The sequence below is a fragment of the Neophocaena asiaeorientalis genome, unplaced genomic scaffold (assembly GCF_003031525.2).
Source record: "Neophocaena asiaeorientalis asiaeorientalis breed wild unplaced genomic scaffold, Neophocaena_asiaeorientalis_V1.1 scaffold75, whole genome shotgun sequence".
NCBI classification, from domain to species: domain Eukaryota; kingdom Metazoa; phylum Chordata; class Mammalia; order Artiodactyla; family Phocoenidae; genus Neophocaena; species Neophocaena asiaeorientalis.
The window spans coordinates 986195-1003222 of NW_020172719.1; the positions used below are offsets into that span (position 1 = coordinate 986195).

Below are 17028 nucleotides of genomic sequence, written 5' to 3' on the forward strand. Positions count from 1 at the left end.
AGCCCCGCTAACAGCAGACCAATTATTGCTCCTTTGTTATTTATTGCTCTTGTCCAAAGATTTTACAGCCCTAGAATGAAAGGCTAATGCTGTCAAAATTACAAAACATTTCCCAAACATTTAATCTTCAGTAATTGCTCTGGGGCTTCCCTGGTGGTGCAGTGGTTGAGAATCTGCCTGCTAATGCAGGGGACATGGGTTCAAGCCCTGGTCTGGGAGGATCCCACATGCCGCGGAGCAACTAGGCCCGTGAGCCACAACTACTGAGCCTGCACATCTGGAGCCTGTGCTCCACAACAAGAGAGGCCGCGATAGTGAGTGGCCTGTGCACCGCGATGAAGAGTGGCCCCCGCTCACCGCAACTAGAGAAACCCTTCGCACAGAAACGAAGACCCAACACAGCAAAAATAAATTAATTAATTAATAAACTCCTACCCCCAACATCTTCTTTAAAAAAAAAAAAAAATAATTGCTCTGAAGAAAGAAGTAAAACTCAATCAAGCAAGCTTTCCTTGAGGATTGGCAACGGGATAGTGACAGGGGCTGTTTCAGCGTAACCACCAGAACTGCTGCAACAGTGCGGTGGCCCCGTGACCCATAGTGGAGTCATTTCTTTGAGGGAAAGCAGAACTTAAACAAGGCCCATTTTCAGCCAATCGAATGTGTGGCAATGTACAGAACGTTCAATGCGGCAGGAGAAAAAGTCGGCAGCTTGTGGCCACAGTTACTGCAAGCAGTGGTGCTGGAGGGGCCCCAAGGCTTGGGAGAGCCGACTGGTCCAATCTCTCCCCAGCTCCGCAGCCTGTGACTTCACACTGGGAGCCCGAAATGGGCCACGGTGGGAGAGCTGAGGTCATGGAAGGAAACAGACACTACAAAATCAGGGTACCCCCATCGCCAAGAGCCCGCTGTCAAACATTTACCAGCACACGACCGATTACAAACCTTAAAATGTTCAAACTCTTAACCCAGTAATTCCACATCTAGAAATTTTTCCTAAGGAAATAAATAATTCAAAATACAAGGGGAGGGGAGTATGGGATTTCATGCCCAAAGAAGCTCCTAAAAGTGAAGAATTATGAGAAACCTAAATGTCAAAAACTTGGCAAATACATTATCATACAAATTTATTAAAAAAGATGTTAATGTAGAGTTTCATATTATGCTAAAATACTAAAATAAAACAGAATATAGTAGAATCTTAGCCTTTAGAAAAATGCATGTAAGATTAGAAGGAAATACACAAAATGTTTACTTAAAAAAATTCCAAAAACTTAATTGAAGAGCTTTGTGAGATTTTAAAAACAGAAAGATACAGCTGGACATAAAAATAATGAATGGAACCACACCAAGTGCAGCTCATTTACCTGCCAGTATTCTCGAAGTGGGCACACAGCACCGTCCAAACTCTACGTGATGAGCTATTCGTGACTCCTAAATCACTCGACTGGGTCTCAACTAGCATATTTCAAAAGATAGAACAGGATAGAAAACAGAGTGCATAGCCCCTAGCAAAGTATTATTTTGTGAAAGTTTCGCTTCAGTTTTCTATGCGTCTGTATATACATCTAAAGACACACATAAATATGATTATTGAATCATAATGTAACAGGTATTTTTAACTACAAGTAACAGTCAAAGGACTTTGGCATTAAGCGATCCCCTAGCGATCACCTTTAACAACCGTTAAGTCATCCAAGAAACGAGAAGAAACCAACCAAAGATGCACTTGCTACTCAGCTTTACTTTAAAGAAAGCATCATTAGTGAACTGGTCAAACCTTCCTGGATGCTCCGAGGCCTTCTGAAAATTTCCAGAAGGGCTTCTCCTGCAGGCAGGCCATGCCTAATTTCTCCAGGTTTCTGTTAAAACCAAAAAGGCAAGAAAGTGTGCCTTTCTTTGGTAAAGGCAAAGTTGGCTGCATGACTCAGGACCTCAAAATTCCATCTATATAGAATAGCAGGAGATGGAGGTCAGTCCACAGAAAATCATTTTCCTTCGAAAATGAAACCTGACAAATGTATTCTAAGAAAATACAATGAGAAGTATTATAACATGTGAGTAAAACCTAACAAAGCCTGTTTATATCCATCATCTCTTAATTTTCACAACCATCTTATGAGGAAGAGGGGGAGGAAACTGAGACTCAGAGGTCACAGCCCACGAGGTCGCAGGTGGACCCAACATCTGGCCTTCCTACTCTGTCATGTCGTGCTGTGAGCTACTGAGAAAAAGGTGGATGCTCTTTTTCCCACTGTGGGAAGCACTCTGACTATAGGAGGTAAGATAATTCACATGTGAAGGGGCCGCCATTCCCCAGCCTCATTTCCATTCTCCTTACCTATAAAATGAGAACGATACTACCCACTCTGCAGGGTGTTGGAAGGATTACTGATACCACGTGTGAGTGACCAGCTCTGTGCTGGACACACAGTCAGAACTCAGAACGTGGTAACCGCAGCCACTGCTGACTGAGTGGACAGTGTGCCCTCTTCAGGGACAGGCACCCGCTCCCTCCCAGCGAGCTGGGGCTCCGGACCTGAACAGGCAGTACCTCCAGATGCAAAGGTCCCAGCTCTGGCTGGGAACAGAGATGGGCCACCCACCTCCAGATCTCAGCAATCCCACAGCCTTCTCTCCCCACCAGGGCAGGCTAACTCCTGTCCTTCCCTTCATGTTTCTCTAAGTCAGGGACCCAGAGAGGATCCAGGAATGCGTTTCAGTGTTCTGTGGATCCCCTGACGTTAGATATTAGATGCTTATTTTTTGGTGGGCAAGGATGATTGCTTCCACCAAATTCTCAGAGGTTATACGTTTGACCATCATCCCTTCCTCAAATTAAGAACTACTGCTCTCAATTACCCACAGCAGATCACACACCGCCCCAGTACTCTGTCTCCCGTCAGACCACCAAGCACGTCTACGACTCTTACTACATATTGACTTTAGGTGCACAGACAATTTGGGAACGCCTTTGTAAGCACCACAGCCTGAATCAGAAGACCATACGAAAAAGAACACTTAAAATGAGCCTTATTAGGAGTAAACTACCACTTGCTGAAGGCCTCCTATGTAAGGGGCACTGACCCAGGTATTTCACATATGTGAGCTCCAACCCTCACAACTCATACACTCAAGCCCTCAGTCCCCCTTTGTATTTACACACCAGACATGATACCATGGGATGTAGATGCAATGGTGAAAAATCAGACAGGATACCTGCCCTCATGGAGCTTACGCTGACATGGGAGAAGAAGATCAAAGGCCACTCAAGAAAATGTACGATACCATCGTGCTAAGTATTACAAAGAGGAGCCACACAGCACTATGAGAACCCACTGCGGGCAGCACAAACCTCTTTACAGTGGTCAGGGAGGGGTTCCCCAAGGAATCATGAGGAAGTTTCAATCTGAAGAAAGAGTGAACACTTCACTGGGCAAAGGGGAGGTGTGGAGGTGGGGAGAGAAGAGGCAGAAGAGAAAGGAGACAGGAGTTCCGGGCAAAAGACACGTGCAAAAGCCCTGCAGCAGGAGGGCACCCAGCACCTCTGATGGGAGCACAGAAGGACTTGGGGCTGGATCCACACAGGGGCCAGGCCATGCAGAGTCCTGTACGCCACGGGAAGGAATGAGGTGTCTATTCTTAGAGCACGGGAGAGAAGGCATATCTATGCTTCATTCTGATAGTGAAATGATCAGATTTGCTTTTCAGAGGACTGCCTGGGGTGATATGGGGATGGACTGCGGGGAGGCCTGAGCAGCACAAGGAGCCCTGTTAGGAGGAACTGCAGGAAAGCAGACAAAAGACCATGAAGCTTAGATTGGGGTGGTGGCAGAAGAAACGCAAAGGCGGCAGACCGACAGGAGTTTAGGACACGAAATCTATGGGACACGGAGGTGGTAAAAGACGGAGAGGTGTCTAGCAAGCTGCCCAGATTTCTGACTCTCGGGACTGGATGGATGACGGTGTCATCAAGACAGCGATGCCCAGAAGAGGGCCAGACTTGGGCGAAGATCATGAATTCGGCTTGGAGATACTGAATTCGAGGAGCTGGAAAAGGCAGCAGGGGCTTGGATACCGCAGTCCGGGAGTCCAGAGGAGGTTCAGGCTGGAGAATGTGGTCACTAGGGTCGTGGGCACCAGACTCCCCCAGAAGAGAAAACAAACGGAAAAGAGAGAAACCTGGAGAGATTCCAACAGTTCCCCAGCTTATCCGTGAGGACACCAGGGCTCACAGAGGAACAGTGGCTTCTCGGGAGTCAAAGTCCTGGTAAGAGGAGGCAGGAAATAATATATGAAGCCAGAGCACAACTGCAGGAGCTCACACTGAAAATAATGCCTATCTGTGGAAGAACAGCATAAAAAATTTCAAAGAAATTTCATGACTCAAGGAACACGAAAGAGCAACTGGAACTATGTGAAAGCAAGTGAACAAGATCCATGCCATAAAGGCCGGAGTGACCTCAAGTGAAGTGATACATAGGTTTCACAGAAATCATTTCTTCAGGGCTCTGCTCAAGTCCACAAGTGATTCTGCCTGTCCACAAGGAACTCTCTCCTCTCTACATGCACACACCATGTGCCCATTAAGTGTCTGGCATTACGCTAAATGCAGAGGATGTGCTGTGGGGTATAACACGGTCTCTGTGCTAACACTGCTCACGGGCTGGTCGGTGATATGGGCAAGGCAGACAAGCAGCAAACCAAGATTACACGCGAGCCCAGTCACTGCCGGGAGAGAGGCTGCTACCAGGACACAGAAGGGATATCAAACAGTACAAGGAATCCGCCAGCGCTTCCCAGGGGTGATGAACCGGAAAGGGGGTGGGGTGAGGCATCAGCCAGGTGCAGGAAGGACAACGGACAGGCGTGACTGAAGGTGGGAAGATGGGGGGAGGATGGGGGGATTAGGGGCATCTGGAGGTCACAGCAGAGGATGCATCTTGGGGAGCATCAGAAGGTAACGCTAGAGGGACAGGCAGGCGCCAGGTGTGAGGAGGCACTGAATGCTAATTATTTCTAACTTTATCTTGAAGTCAACAGGAACCACAGAAGGGTTTTAAGTAGAAGAGTGACACAATGCAATTTCTGTGTTAGAAAATGCGTTTGGGCAGCAGTGTGGGGAATGGATGGGACATTCAGGACCACAGAAGGGAGGTCTGCCAGGAGGCCATGAAACTCCTAAGAGCCCACCAATCTGCACAGCTTCTGGTGATCCTGTCTACAACAAGACTGGGCACAGGTGCACAGATAAACAACCAAAAGTACCATCCATATTATTTCGTTGGCACTTCTCTTCCGTGATTTGGGTTTCTAGTTAACTTTCCACAAGTCAATGTCTCATCTCCCCTAGAAGGCAAGAACAGGTATAATCATATTTCATAATTTCTGGCTCATAGGAGGTGCTCGGTATATGCGCTGAGCCATGCCAGGCTTTCCTGAGATCAACCTTAGCCAAGCGAAGGATCTGTGTCTGAGTTGGCCAGTGGCTGGCCTCCAGGTCGGGGCCCTGGCGAACATGCCAAGACCGCTTCAACGGAGACTCCAGAGAGTCGTCCAGTCTTTAAAAACTGGCTGCTTGCTGATAGGGCTTCCCTGGTGGCGCAGTGGTTGAGAGTCCGCCTGCCGATGCAGGGGACACGGGTTCGTGTCCCGGTCCGGGAAGATCCCACGTGCCGCGGAGCGGCTGGGCCCGTGAGCCATGAGCGCTGAGCCTGCGCCTCCGGAGCCTGTGCTCCGCAACGGGAGAGGCCACGACAGTGAGAGGCCCGCGTACCGCAAAAACAACAACAACAACAACGACGAACTGGCTGCTGCTGAGAAAGAAAGAAAGTGAGCACCTGCTGTTATGCTGGGCATTTTATCCACATCATCACGTTTCACCTTCAGCAGCCGTGCAGGAGGTAGGATTAGCACCACAGAACAGGTAGACCCAGGTGAAGAAAGGGTGTGCAAAATCCCCAAGTTCACGGAGCTACTAGGTGGCAATGCTGGGTACCAAAGCCAGGCTTATTTGATTCCAAATGTCAAGCAGGGACCGCCTCTCCCCCAGTGACATGAGAATGGAATGGAAGAAAGTGCAAAGGCTTTGGAATGAGACAATTCGGCAGTGTGACTCTGAGTCTCATTTTTGTCAAACAGAAAATGCAGATACTGAGAATACCTATTTCACCAAGTTATTACGTGATCCAGTACATGAAAGCCCCTTTTAAACTGTCACGTGCTCTGCAAACTGTTATTTCAGTAGAGCTGCCCTCTGGGGAGGACCACGCATTCACCACACACAACGTGAAATCCAGCTGCTTTGACACCCAGGCCGTTTCGCCCCACCTGCCGTCACAACACGGCCTCGCCCTCAACTGGGCTTCAAATCATCAATGGCTGGTCTCGCGGCTACCAATTTAGCTACAGTTCCGTGAACATGCCTGGGGTGGTGGTGGGGGGGAGAATTTTAATAAAAATCCAGTCCTTAGTCATCAATTTAAACAGGGCTCCCTCTGAAAAACAAAATGCTAATGTGTTTGAGAAAAAAAGTGTACTTACAAAAGGTTATCTGAAGTTCAGGCTAAGAGTCAGGGCACCAGGGAGAGGCCTGTCTCTTCTCAGCTCTGATACGTCTACACAGTGACCGAAGTTCTCCCACTTAATTTCAAAACTGCATAATGCTCATCATGAATTGTTTTAGTTTTAACTCTCGGCGTCCGACACAGCTAGGACACCTTACTATGTACCTCACCACATCGAAAAGACAGCACTCTTTCCCTCATTCAAAAGAGTTGTATTCAGGGCCTGGGACAAGGGCTGGCCACCACGCTGACACGGGCGCGTCAGACTTGGTCCTTGCCCTCTGAGAGCCCACAGCCTAACAGCACAAAAGGCACTGTGCGCAAGCGAGTGAGTGGAGCAGGCAAGGGGGAGGTCGGGGGGCAAGGGCAGCGAGGTCAGAGGGGACAGGTCACACCTGCCACACCACGAGAAGGCCTCACCGTGGAGGCAGGGTTTCAGCAAGGGAGAGAGTTTCTTAGAATCCACACAGGCAGGACCTCTTTCAGGAAGATGATAACAACACGAGGACAAAGAGAGATGGAGGAAAAGTTCTAGGTGTATTTGCTCAGGGGGCATGTCTGGTGGAAAACAGCGAATCTTAGCTGGAGCAATGGTTTGTGAGGAAAACAGTGGAAGATGAGGCAGGCAAGGTGGTTTGGAGGCAGAAGGAAGACACCGTGGACTCTTGATCCGTGAACAACACAGGGAACGTGAGGGGTCTGAGGGAGATCCTTCCCACAGGGAAGCAAGAGACTCTCACTGTCTAGCAGTGAGAGGACCGGGACCTGAACTAGCATGGTAGCTCTGGCAATAAATGAAAATATAGATACAAAATGTATCAGGAAGAAAAACGGAAATAACTTTACCACTAAGAGGAAGCGAGGAATCCAAAATTACTCTGAGGTGTCACAGAGCTAAGAAAATCTGGCGGAGGAGCTGATTTGGGAACTGCAGGGGTGGAAGAGGGTAAAGATAAAGAAATGTTCTGAAACGTTCTTTGTAGGGCTTAAGAAACCTAAACGAGTACAAATTTTGCAGTGGTCTATCATAACATGAACATCAGATTTTCTTACTGGATAATAAAATGATACTCAAAGTTTCTCTGACCTTGGTCCTCTGACCTTGGAAGAAATCACTGTAGTGTTTAAGCAAGGAAACCAGCACCATGGTCTCATCGTACTTGATTAAGAAGTAAGGCAGTGCTGGGACTCCTTCTGTTTGACAAAGATCATCATATGCTCGTTCAAGGGCTTGAATCTGAAAACAGGAAACACTGAGTTATTCTCTAGACAATTACACATCTAGTTCTGAGCTAAAAATCAACATAAAATAAAAGGTGTTACTTTCAAGCCAGAAGACTGTAAACGACTGATCACACTTTTGCAGCAAACAAACATAAGAGTGCCCCAAATCATAACACCTCACTTTTATATGATGCTTTCCATGTGCATGGTGAAGTGTCTCAGACAGGGGCACAAAGGGACGTTGTATGGAACAGCAGGATGGCTCCCGGTTCCCTAAGATGTCACCACAAAGGTTTAGAGAGGTAGCCGAACATTATCTCTCCTGTGACAGCCAAGCATGAATCTACCACAGGATGAATTTTTCCTTGACCCTTTCTATAATTTTTAACAGCTTTATTGACACATGCTTACTTCACTTACAATACAATTGACTCATTCACAGTGCACAATTCAATGTTGTTTTTAGCATGTTCACAGGAATTTGCAACCATCACCCCAATAACTTGAGAACATTTTTGTCCCCATTAAAAGAAACCTCAAACCCATCACCAGTCAATCCCTAGGAACACTCTTTTTCTCCCACTTACATTTCTCCTATTAATTCCACAAAACCATAACCTTTGACTTGTCTTAGTAACTGAGCTTACTATTATTTTTAATTAATAAGGGCTACTCCCCGGCTTCGGAATTCAGGGTTTCAGCGAATGTCGCGCTTCATGAATTCAAGTCACCTTGCCACTCAATCTTTGCCTCAACGACAATCAGAATTTGGGGGGTGAGGGTCTGTGTTCTACCAACCTGATTATTTTCACTGCTCCTCTGGAAACCATCTCTAATGACCTTATTATCTTTCTTCAACTGCAAAGACTAGCTCTACATGTACTGTTCTTAATGTAGAAGCTCTGCAACTTGGCGCAAAGGAAGGAGGAGATCTTCTATTTGGTTTCAAAGACTCTCTCCCCAAAGTATACTGCGTCATGATCCCCACACTGAGAGTAGAGACCACACTTTGGCAAATTCCTGCAGTCTTTCAAAATGTTTCTGTAATGCCTCCCTCACTGCTTTTAGCATTTCAACCAATGTTGCTGAGAACCTGGAGGAGCGCTGCTCACTCTTCAAAATGCGCTTACAGACACTGTGCAGGTAAGTCGGCTTCCAGTACCAGTTTTGGGGGATTCCACAGGAACCACCTCTTCAGCCAGACGAGTGCCAGCGTGTCTTTAAAATGAGCTAGATAAACTATTCATGCATGTTAAACCCAGTTTTACCCGCATTTTGTTTTATTTGTTGATACCTGTGGTGGTGAGAACCTTTGATCCAAGCCCACTGGCCCCCGAATGAGGGGTATACTCTCTGGAAGGCAGAGAGCGGGGGAGCAAAACCAATAGTAGAAGTGGTACTTCTTTAGATCCTGGAAGAAGCAATATAACATATCAGAACAGCGCCAATGGTTAAACTGAAATGCACCTATTAATTTAACTTCCCAGTAGCTACGTAAGACAGAAAACTTTAATGCACGCAACATACAACCAGCTTGTCAGAAATTCTCATCTCCAGCAGAACTCATGATAGGATATGGAAACTCTGTGTTCATCCAAAATATTCCCACACACCACACACTAATATATCATGATAGACATAATATATTTTATAGGCCACTTGCTAACAGGAAGTATTCAGTAAGTAATTGACATTGTCGGCATCATTGTTTAATACACAAAATCACCCTGGGAGGTAACCGTTATCGTCCCATTTTATAGACAGGAAACTGAAGCTTACAGAGGGGTGAAAAAGCTTGAACAAAACAAAGATACTAAGTGGCAGAGAGGAGAGCAGAATGCTACTTCCAATACTTAGGCTCCTGTTCACGGTTCCACACATACATAGTGTGCCATCTGTGGAGGTACGACCTCCAAACAGTTACCACTCTTTTCACAACTGAATGAACTAAGCATGCTATTAAAGTTATTAAAATGTTCTATTCATAACCTATATATGCCTGAGATAATATAATGCCGTTTTCAGAAATGCCATGTTGGTGAAATTCAAGTCAACGACTAAGCACTTGCTGTGTACAAGGCAAAATGTTAGACACTCTGACAAGAAGAAGATGAATAAAACCCAGTCCAGCCCTCGGGCAGCTCAGTCTCTGCAGGGAGCGGAGATAAAGTAAGTACATGATCAGCTGTATGAGTCACAGGAGAGCTTGTACAAGCCAAGGAACATCGATGATATAAGAGGTCACATCTTCAGGGGTGTATGTGGCTGCCCCCTGACCAGGGGAGCTGATGAAGGGGCAGTGACCTGTGAGGCTGTTCTAGATGCCATTCCCACTCAGGGCAAACGCTCTCGCCTCTGAATTCCTACACCAGGTGTGGCCTGAGTCACTCACATGGGAGGACCCCATGGTTATGTGGGTATCTGACAGCTTCCCCGCCAGTCCGTTACCACTGACCACTATGCAGTCTATTTGGCTACTTAATATTTCCTCTCGAATCTTGCTAAGAATAAAGAGGGGATGGCTGGCTGAAGACCTTTCCTTGAGACATAATTCACATACCACGAAAGTCGCCACATTGAAGCGTATGAGTGGTTTTCTACTACAGTGACAAGGTTGTATCACTATCCCCACCAATTTCAGAACATATTCATCACCCCAAAAAGAAACTCCAACAGCAGAAGCTCCCCATTGGTTTATGAGTTAGAAATACCATTCATAGAAAACTCTTCATTCACCTCACTCTCAACCCCTGGAAACTCCTAGTCTGTTTTCTGTCTCTATGGATTTGCCTGTTCTGGGCTTTTCAGGTAAATGGAGTCATACTAGATGACTTTTTAAATATAAACTTACATATAAATGTGTGTCCAGATGAAAAAGTCTAGTAATTATAGTTCCCACAGTCTTTAATTCTGCCCACTAATTGACCAACTAAGAACAAATTCCCTTTAACAACAGCAAAGCAAACTGAAAAACTGAACTTCATAAAGTGTCTGTACCTTTGAGTCCTAAAAAGAGTAGAAGGGAAAGCAGAAAACACCTCCAGAGATTATTCTCTGTTCTTTGTATTTAAATGATTTTTCATAATTGATCGTTAGTAAAAGGTTAAACAATTCAAGATGAAGGACTTCACAGTTCCTAAGAAGCATCATCAAGTCATCTTCAGAAGTCAAAAGGCTTGAATTTCTTAGAATTATTTGGGGATACAAAGGATCTAGATTACATTAAACATAAAGCCCTTTGTGTCTGATGATTTTTTAAGACAGAGACTTTAAAATTTTTTAAAGTCAGGCTAAGAATGCTCAGTAGAAAGGGCAACAGGGCCAATGCACATAATGACTCTGGGAAATGCCTTAAAACCTTAAGTGGGAGCTAAGACTATTTTCTCAGTTAAATGCAAATTGTCAACTAGATTATACTAACTAGAATTCTTGGTACAGAAAATGTATTGATGTTAAAGTAAGAAAACCAAAGTCTTTAATTAGCACTGCTTATATTTATCCTAGTACTGAGCTTACAAAATTACTCAAATTTACAAATTATTCATGCCAAATTGGGCCTAGCAATCCCCTGAAGAATGTGAACCTTTTTCTATCTCGCCACTATCACACAGAAAGCATTTTAACTTGTTGGAAAATGTGCTCCTTGTAGATGGCCCCCTGGGGTATCGCTTCCAGTGTGGACCCTGTCTCTCTCTCCTTTGCCTTGGACGGTACATCAGAGAGGCAGCGTGAGTTAGAAATGGAGGACTAGTTCGTGGGGGACGAAGAAGGCAAGACCTATAACTGGCAAACGAAAAAAGGAAGAAAAATGTAGGGAAGAGGGTTAATATCTGAAACGGATGAACCTGGGGTGAAACAGCCAACACACTTAATATGTGTCAACATCAGTACGTTTACATGCCCACCCCAAAAAATGTATTATAAAGAAATAAAGAGGAAAAGAAAATCAGCGTGGCCGACGTTGCTCACTGTAACATTTTTTTATAATAGTGAAGACTGACAACAACCTAGACATACCTGAGTCTAAAGAACATACACTTGACAGAATATTATATTGTCAACAGAATTATAAAGGATAAACTAGTTTTATATGTAGATATATGGATACACACATGTATGCATATATATGTATATACACACACACGTGTGTGCACGTGTGCATGTAGCTGGTACTTCTACAATCAGCCCTTACCTTCCTCCCACTTTCCCCATCACCACGACCAGATCCTTTCCCTGCTTCCCTAGGCAGCAGATGTTACCCTAATGTGATTTTTTTCTCCTCTTCAAGGCTGCCCTTAAGGTTCACTTTAATTAGGTTTCACTTGCAAAAAATATTTTTCTTTCTTAAAAAAACACAGTTGTGTGGACAAGCTATGTAGGGTGATCCCCTCTCATCTAGAAGCCACCTGGGGATGGCTAAGATCCCTGAGTCGTTACCTGTTCCTCGTGTCGATGGACCCAGCAACTGAGCTCTGCAGCGCTGAACTTAACAAAGACATTAGCAATGATGAACTGTGGTCTGGAACCCGACAGTGTCACATCCTAAACGATGAGATTCAGGCCACAACCACCAGTGCGATCAGTAAGAATGAATTAATTTTGCATCAGTGGTAAGGGCCAGCACCATCCGGCCACTAACAGAGCATTTCTTTAACAGCCATGACTTGACTAACACAAGGGAAAAGCTTCAGGGAGAAGAGAGCAGACTGACCCACTGGCGCACTGGGCTTGGCCAGGGCAGTCAGCAGTCTAGATGCAGCCGAGTCCGTGGACTTACCGCAAATGTCAAGAGGAGGAACTTGTTGAGGAGGACAGGGTTGTCAAGAGCAGCCCCCGATCTGATGGATTCCCAGATCTGCCAGAAGAAGGAAAAGCATCAAGGCAGGTGCCAGGGCCTCCTCCCTCCCAGACACACGTGGAGCTGCCCAGCAGCAAGCCCTTCCTGCCCGCAGGCCCAGCACCACTCATCATGGGCAGTGACGTGTGTCACCACTCACTCTGCCCCCTTCACACTGCCTCTCCCCCAGCCCCACTCCCTGCAGAGACTGAGGAAAGTCAGAGAACCCAGAAGCCTCCTCTCAGTGGGGCTCAGCATCAGAGGAGGCAACCAGCCTGTTTACGGCTTTGTTACTTCCTCCAACAAATATTTACTTATTCTCAACTACAGAGCAAGCACATCGGGGCTACAGAAATAGGAGACACAGTCCCCACCCTCAAGAAGCCAACAGGCTGTGAGAGAGCCAGGCGTCAATGTCTGTACGCCACTAGGCAGCAGGTGCCCTCGCAGGAGGGTGGACAGTTCCTGGGAGGAGCCCTGACCTCAGCTAAGGACACGGGAGGGAAAGGAGCCAGGGAGGTGCTCCGGAGGCAGTGATCTGAACTATGTACAGGGATTTCTTAAAAGTCTTATTTGGGATTATCTTTCCCTGAAGAAGAAAAAAAATCAAGAGTATGGATACTCAGTACGGACTGTGACTGGAAGCAGAAGCTGGTCCTGGTCAGCGGCTGCTGATTGCAAGATGTTTTAGTAGTGAAGATTAGTTGCTAAACTTTGTGTCACTAAGCAAGACAAACAGTTGTGTCAATAAGAGCCATTGCCCACATGTGAGTGGAAGAGGGAAACAAGGAAAGAGAAGTTCCTGCTATTGAAATAATAACCTTGGAGGAGCTGGACCACAGGAGAGGAGGCCCCGCTTCTGAAAAACCAGGGTGGGGCGGGAACTGCTGGGGGTTGCGGGAGGCTGAGCCTCGGATGAGGGATGAGGATAGGATTCCTGTGGGGAGCAACGTGCTTTTTTCGATGATAGCCTAAGACCTGACCCACCTCTTTGGAGTCGGCCTTTGACACGTGCAGCCAAAGCAGGAGCCCAGGAGCAGTCGAGCCGCAGGCCAAGTTAATCAACCATGGTCACCCATCCCAGGGGACGGGAAGGACTCCCTCCTCAGGCCAAAGGCAGGAGACCTCCCTCTCTGACCACGACCCTCACATAAATCAGACTCTTTTCTAAGACTAGTGTGAAGACCATCAACTAAGTGGGTGTTAGAGGGGCTGGGATAAACTGCCCCTCATGTATTCCTCACACTAACTCAGATGTGAAGAAGTAAAAGAAAGACATTCCAGGCAGAGAGAACATCATGTCCCAAGGAGAGAGGAGAGAACAAAAAGTGGTGAAGGAAGGAATTCTAAGTGATTTGCTATGACTGGATCAAAGACAGCGAGGGCAAGAGTGACAGGACAGAAAGGCCACAGGGCCACAGAGGCCAGGCCACAGGGAGCCTTGTGAATGAGACGCAGCCATTTAGATTCAGCCCTGAGGACGCTGGAGAGACTACATGACCGGTTAGGACAGCGTTACAGTGCTTAGAACTAGAAAGCCTCTGCAAGGGGCGTGAAGGACAGAGAACCCAAATGCATTCAGACAGAGGAACGGAACTCACAGAGAGGTCAAGCTGCTGCGAAATGCTAACCAGACATCAGCAGCAGAGCTTTCACACCCTGCCCTGCACTGACCTTCCAGCCTATCCCCAGGCGAGAGCCTCGCTGTCTACCCCCGACCTTCCCGTCAACGCGGAAGTCCACAGTTACGCTTGAACACTGGCTATATACTAGCGTCTATAACAGACTCATGCACTTCAGGATCAGAGGCATCATGCCTACGGGACCATGGAAAATATGACAGGTACCTTATGTTTCCCAGCTAACCTCGTTTGCTGCTTGCTCCAGAAGTAGCTTCTTATCTGCAGCCTTGAAAGCCTCGAGTGTGTTGGTGTTATACAGCGTTCCAACCGCCGGGCAGCAGCGGGCTGGTGTGGGAGCATTCCTGGATACAGAGAAACATGGTTAACAGGCACAGCTGGGACTCAGAGAGCCAGGGACTGACAAACAAACTAGACTACAATGGGAGACAAGGACAGTGCTCTGCAGGGCAAAGAGAAGACTGATTCATATTTCTTTGGAAAAAGATGAATATCGGGCTTCCCTGGTGGTGCAGTGGTTGAGAGTCTGCCTGCCGATGCAGGGCATGGGTTCGTGCCCCGGTCCGGGAAGATCCCACATGCCGCAGAGCGGCTGGGCCCGTGAGCCATGGCCACTGAGCCTGCGTGTCCGGAGCCTGTGCTCCGCAACGGGAGTGGCCACAACAGTGAGAGGCCCGCGTACCGCAAAAAAGAAAAAGATGAATATCATTGCTTAAGAGGTAAAAACAAGCACTATACCCCCCCAAAGCCTCTATATTCCCCTTCCCCTAATCCCTCGGCATGCTCTTCTTCCACTGCCCCCAAATATAAGCTATTTTCCCATTTAAAAAAATTCTTTCCCATCTCTCACCTGAAAGGGAAACATGATTTATGGAGCTTCTACTGCGCCAAGAACTATACAAGGTTTCGGTTCTCACAAGAGTTTGTTCTCTGACTTCAGGTTTAAGTAACTTGCTTAAGGTCACATAATAGGCAGAGCTGGGGCCTCAAATCAGAACTGGTTGACTCTAAGGTACTGTGTTGCCCACTCCCCACTCAAGCACTCCCAGGCGTCAACGCCCTGCTGCAAACCCTCCTCTTCCAGGAAGCCATCCATCTTGCCTTTCTCTGGTAACAAGCATAATTTATTTTAGAGTGTTTTCAAGACTAACATTCATACACCCACCCTGAGGACAGTAAGCTCCTTGAGGGCAGGGGCACGCCTCCCTCCTCTGCCTACCCCATGCCCTCTCCTGCCACAAACAGGCTGTGCATGGAGCTGCTGCAGGGCATGGCCCCATGGGCATCGGAGCCAAACAATGCGATGAGACACGCTGCACCTGGGCCACCTGTGTGGCCATGTTGTGCCACATGTGTGTCACATTCTGCACTGTCACCGAAGGCTTCAGAGTAATCAAGGTCAGGGGAGGAGAAGGATGAGATGATACTGAACACAAACTCAGATGGGGAAAAACCTGGTCTCATCTCTAAAATGATTAACTTTCAGAGGTTACAGATGCTAAATGAAAACAGTGCTCATTTCATTAGTAGTTGAATACTGTGGTCACAACTACTGCAGAGAGGATGCATTTTTACTGATTACACCGATGGTAGCTGTACGGTTTAAAAGACCCGGCGTTTCTTCCTTTGGAGTCTGAGTAAAATTGGTTTGGGAGGTGGGGAGCGCTGCAAGGAGAGATCTAAACCTAGAACAGGTGTGGAGGTTCCACCAAATGCTAGGTCCTGGGAGAGAAGTAACTTCCAAAGGCCAGAGCCTTCCTAGGGAGCTGATGGGTCAGCGGATCACAGGCTGTTTGTCACCACTCTACTCCAATAGAAGAATATTCTTCATCCAGGTGAGATAAGGACATCAAGGATAGTCTTGAGGAGAAAAAGAAATCACAAAGGGACAAGATTAAGCTTAGAGGGAAAAAGAAGGAAGCAGAGCAGTTGGTAAACTAGGCCTTCCACATTCAGACGCGGCTTTATGAAATGACTGCTGAAACAGAGGGAAGGATGCTCTGATCGAATCTGGTTCCCTCCCTCCTAGAGTCCAGATGTCCCGAGCGTGCGAATGCCAGGCCAAAGCCTTGCTCTGAGAGCAGAGGAAACTAAAGCACAAGAATGCAAGCAGCTGCCAGGACGGCGACACTCCTAGGACATGAGTCCTCATGCGAGTGAATTACCGAGGACAAGCTGAGTTTCAAAGGAGAAGCATTTTTCATGACTAAAGTTCCACCAGGGGAGGCGGCCAAGGGAAAGAATTTAAGAAGTGATAATGGGAGGCAAAGCCATTCTAGCAGTTTCTCCAGGTTCAAGTTCCACTCGTTCTACAAAGAGGTGGTTCAGATAAGGACTGGAAAGAGCCCTAGACTTGGAAACTAGAGAATTCAGTCCAAATCCTGATCCTGGATATTTATGAGTTTAGTTTCCTAGGATTCCATTTCTATGAAATATCCAGAGCAGCCAAATCCATAAAGCCAGAAGTAGATTCATGGTTGCCTAGCGCTAAGGAAAGGGAGGAGGGAGGGATGGAAAGTGGCTGCTAAGGGGTACAGGGCTCCTCTGTGGGGTGATGAAAATGTTCTGGAATTAGACAGTGGTGGTGGTTGCACAACCTCATGAATATACGAAGTGCCGAACTGTCCATTTTAAAAGGGTTAATTTTATGGTGTGTGAAGTGTATCTCAATAAAGCGATTTTAAAAAACCAGAATTAGAAATCTTCCCCGGCTCTTAAAGCCAACAGTGAACTCTCAAAAATGTACACACTAACCAGGTAA

At 46.8% G+C, this 17028-nt stretch overlaps 1 protein-coding gene across 5 annotated transcripts in view; it reads right to left on the reverse strand.

The window, feature by feature from the left end:
• Nucleotides 1–17028, reverse strand: part of ATG7 (autophagy related 7) — a 325835-nt gene that overhangs the window by 197297 nt on the left and 111510 nt on the right. For 4 of the 5 annotated variants that reach the window (XM_024740183.1, XM_024740184.1, XM_024740182.1 and 1 more), the window contains exons 4-7: nt 14494–14611; nt 12568–12645; nt 9085–9201; nt 7654–7803 (exon numbers count right to left, since the gene is read on the reverse strand). In XM_024740183.1, the coding sequence (XP_024595951.1) occupies nt 7654–7803; nt 9085–9201; nt 12568–12645; nt 14494–14611 (463 nt within the window). Of the gene's footprint in view, nt 1–7653; nt 7804–9084; nt 9202–12567; nt 12646–14474; nt 14612–17028 lie in introns of all 5 variants that reach the window. The other variant, XM_024740185.1, reaches the window with a different exon arrangement.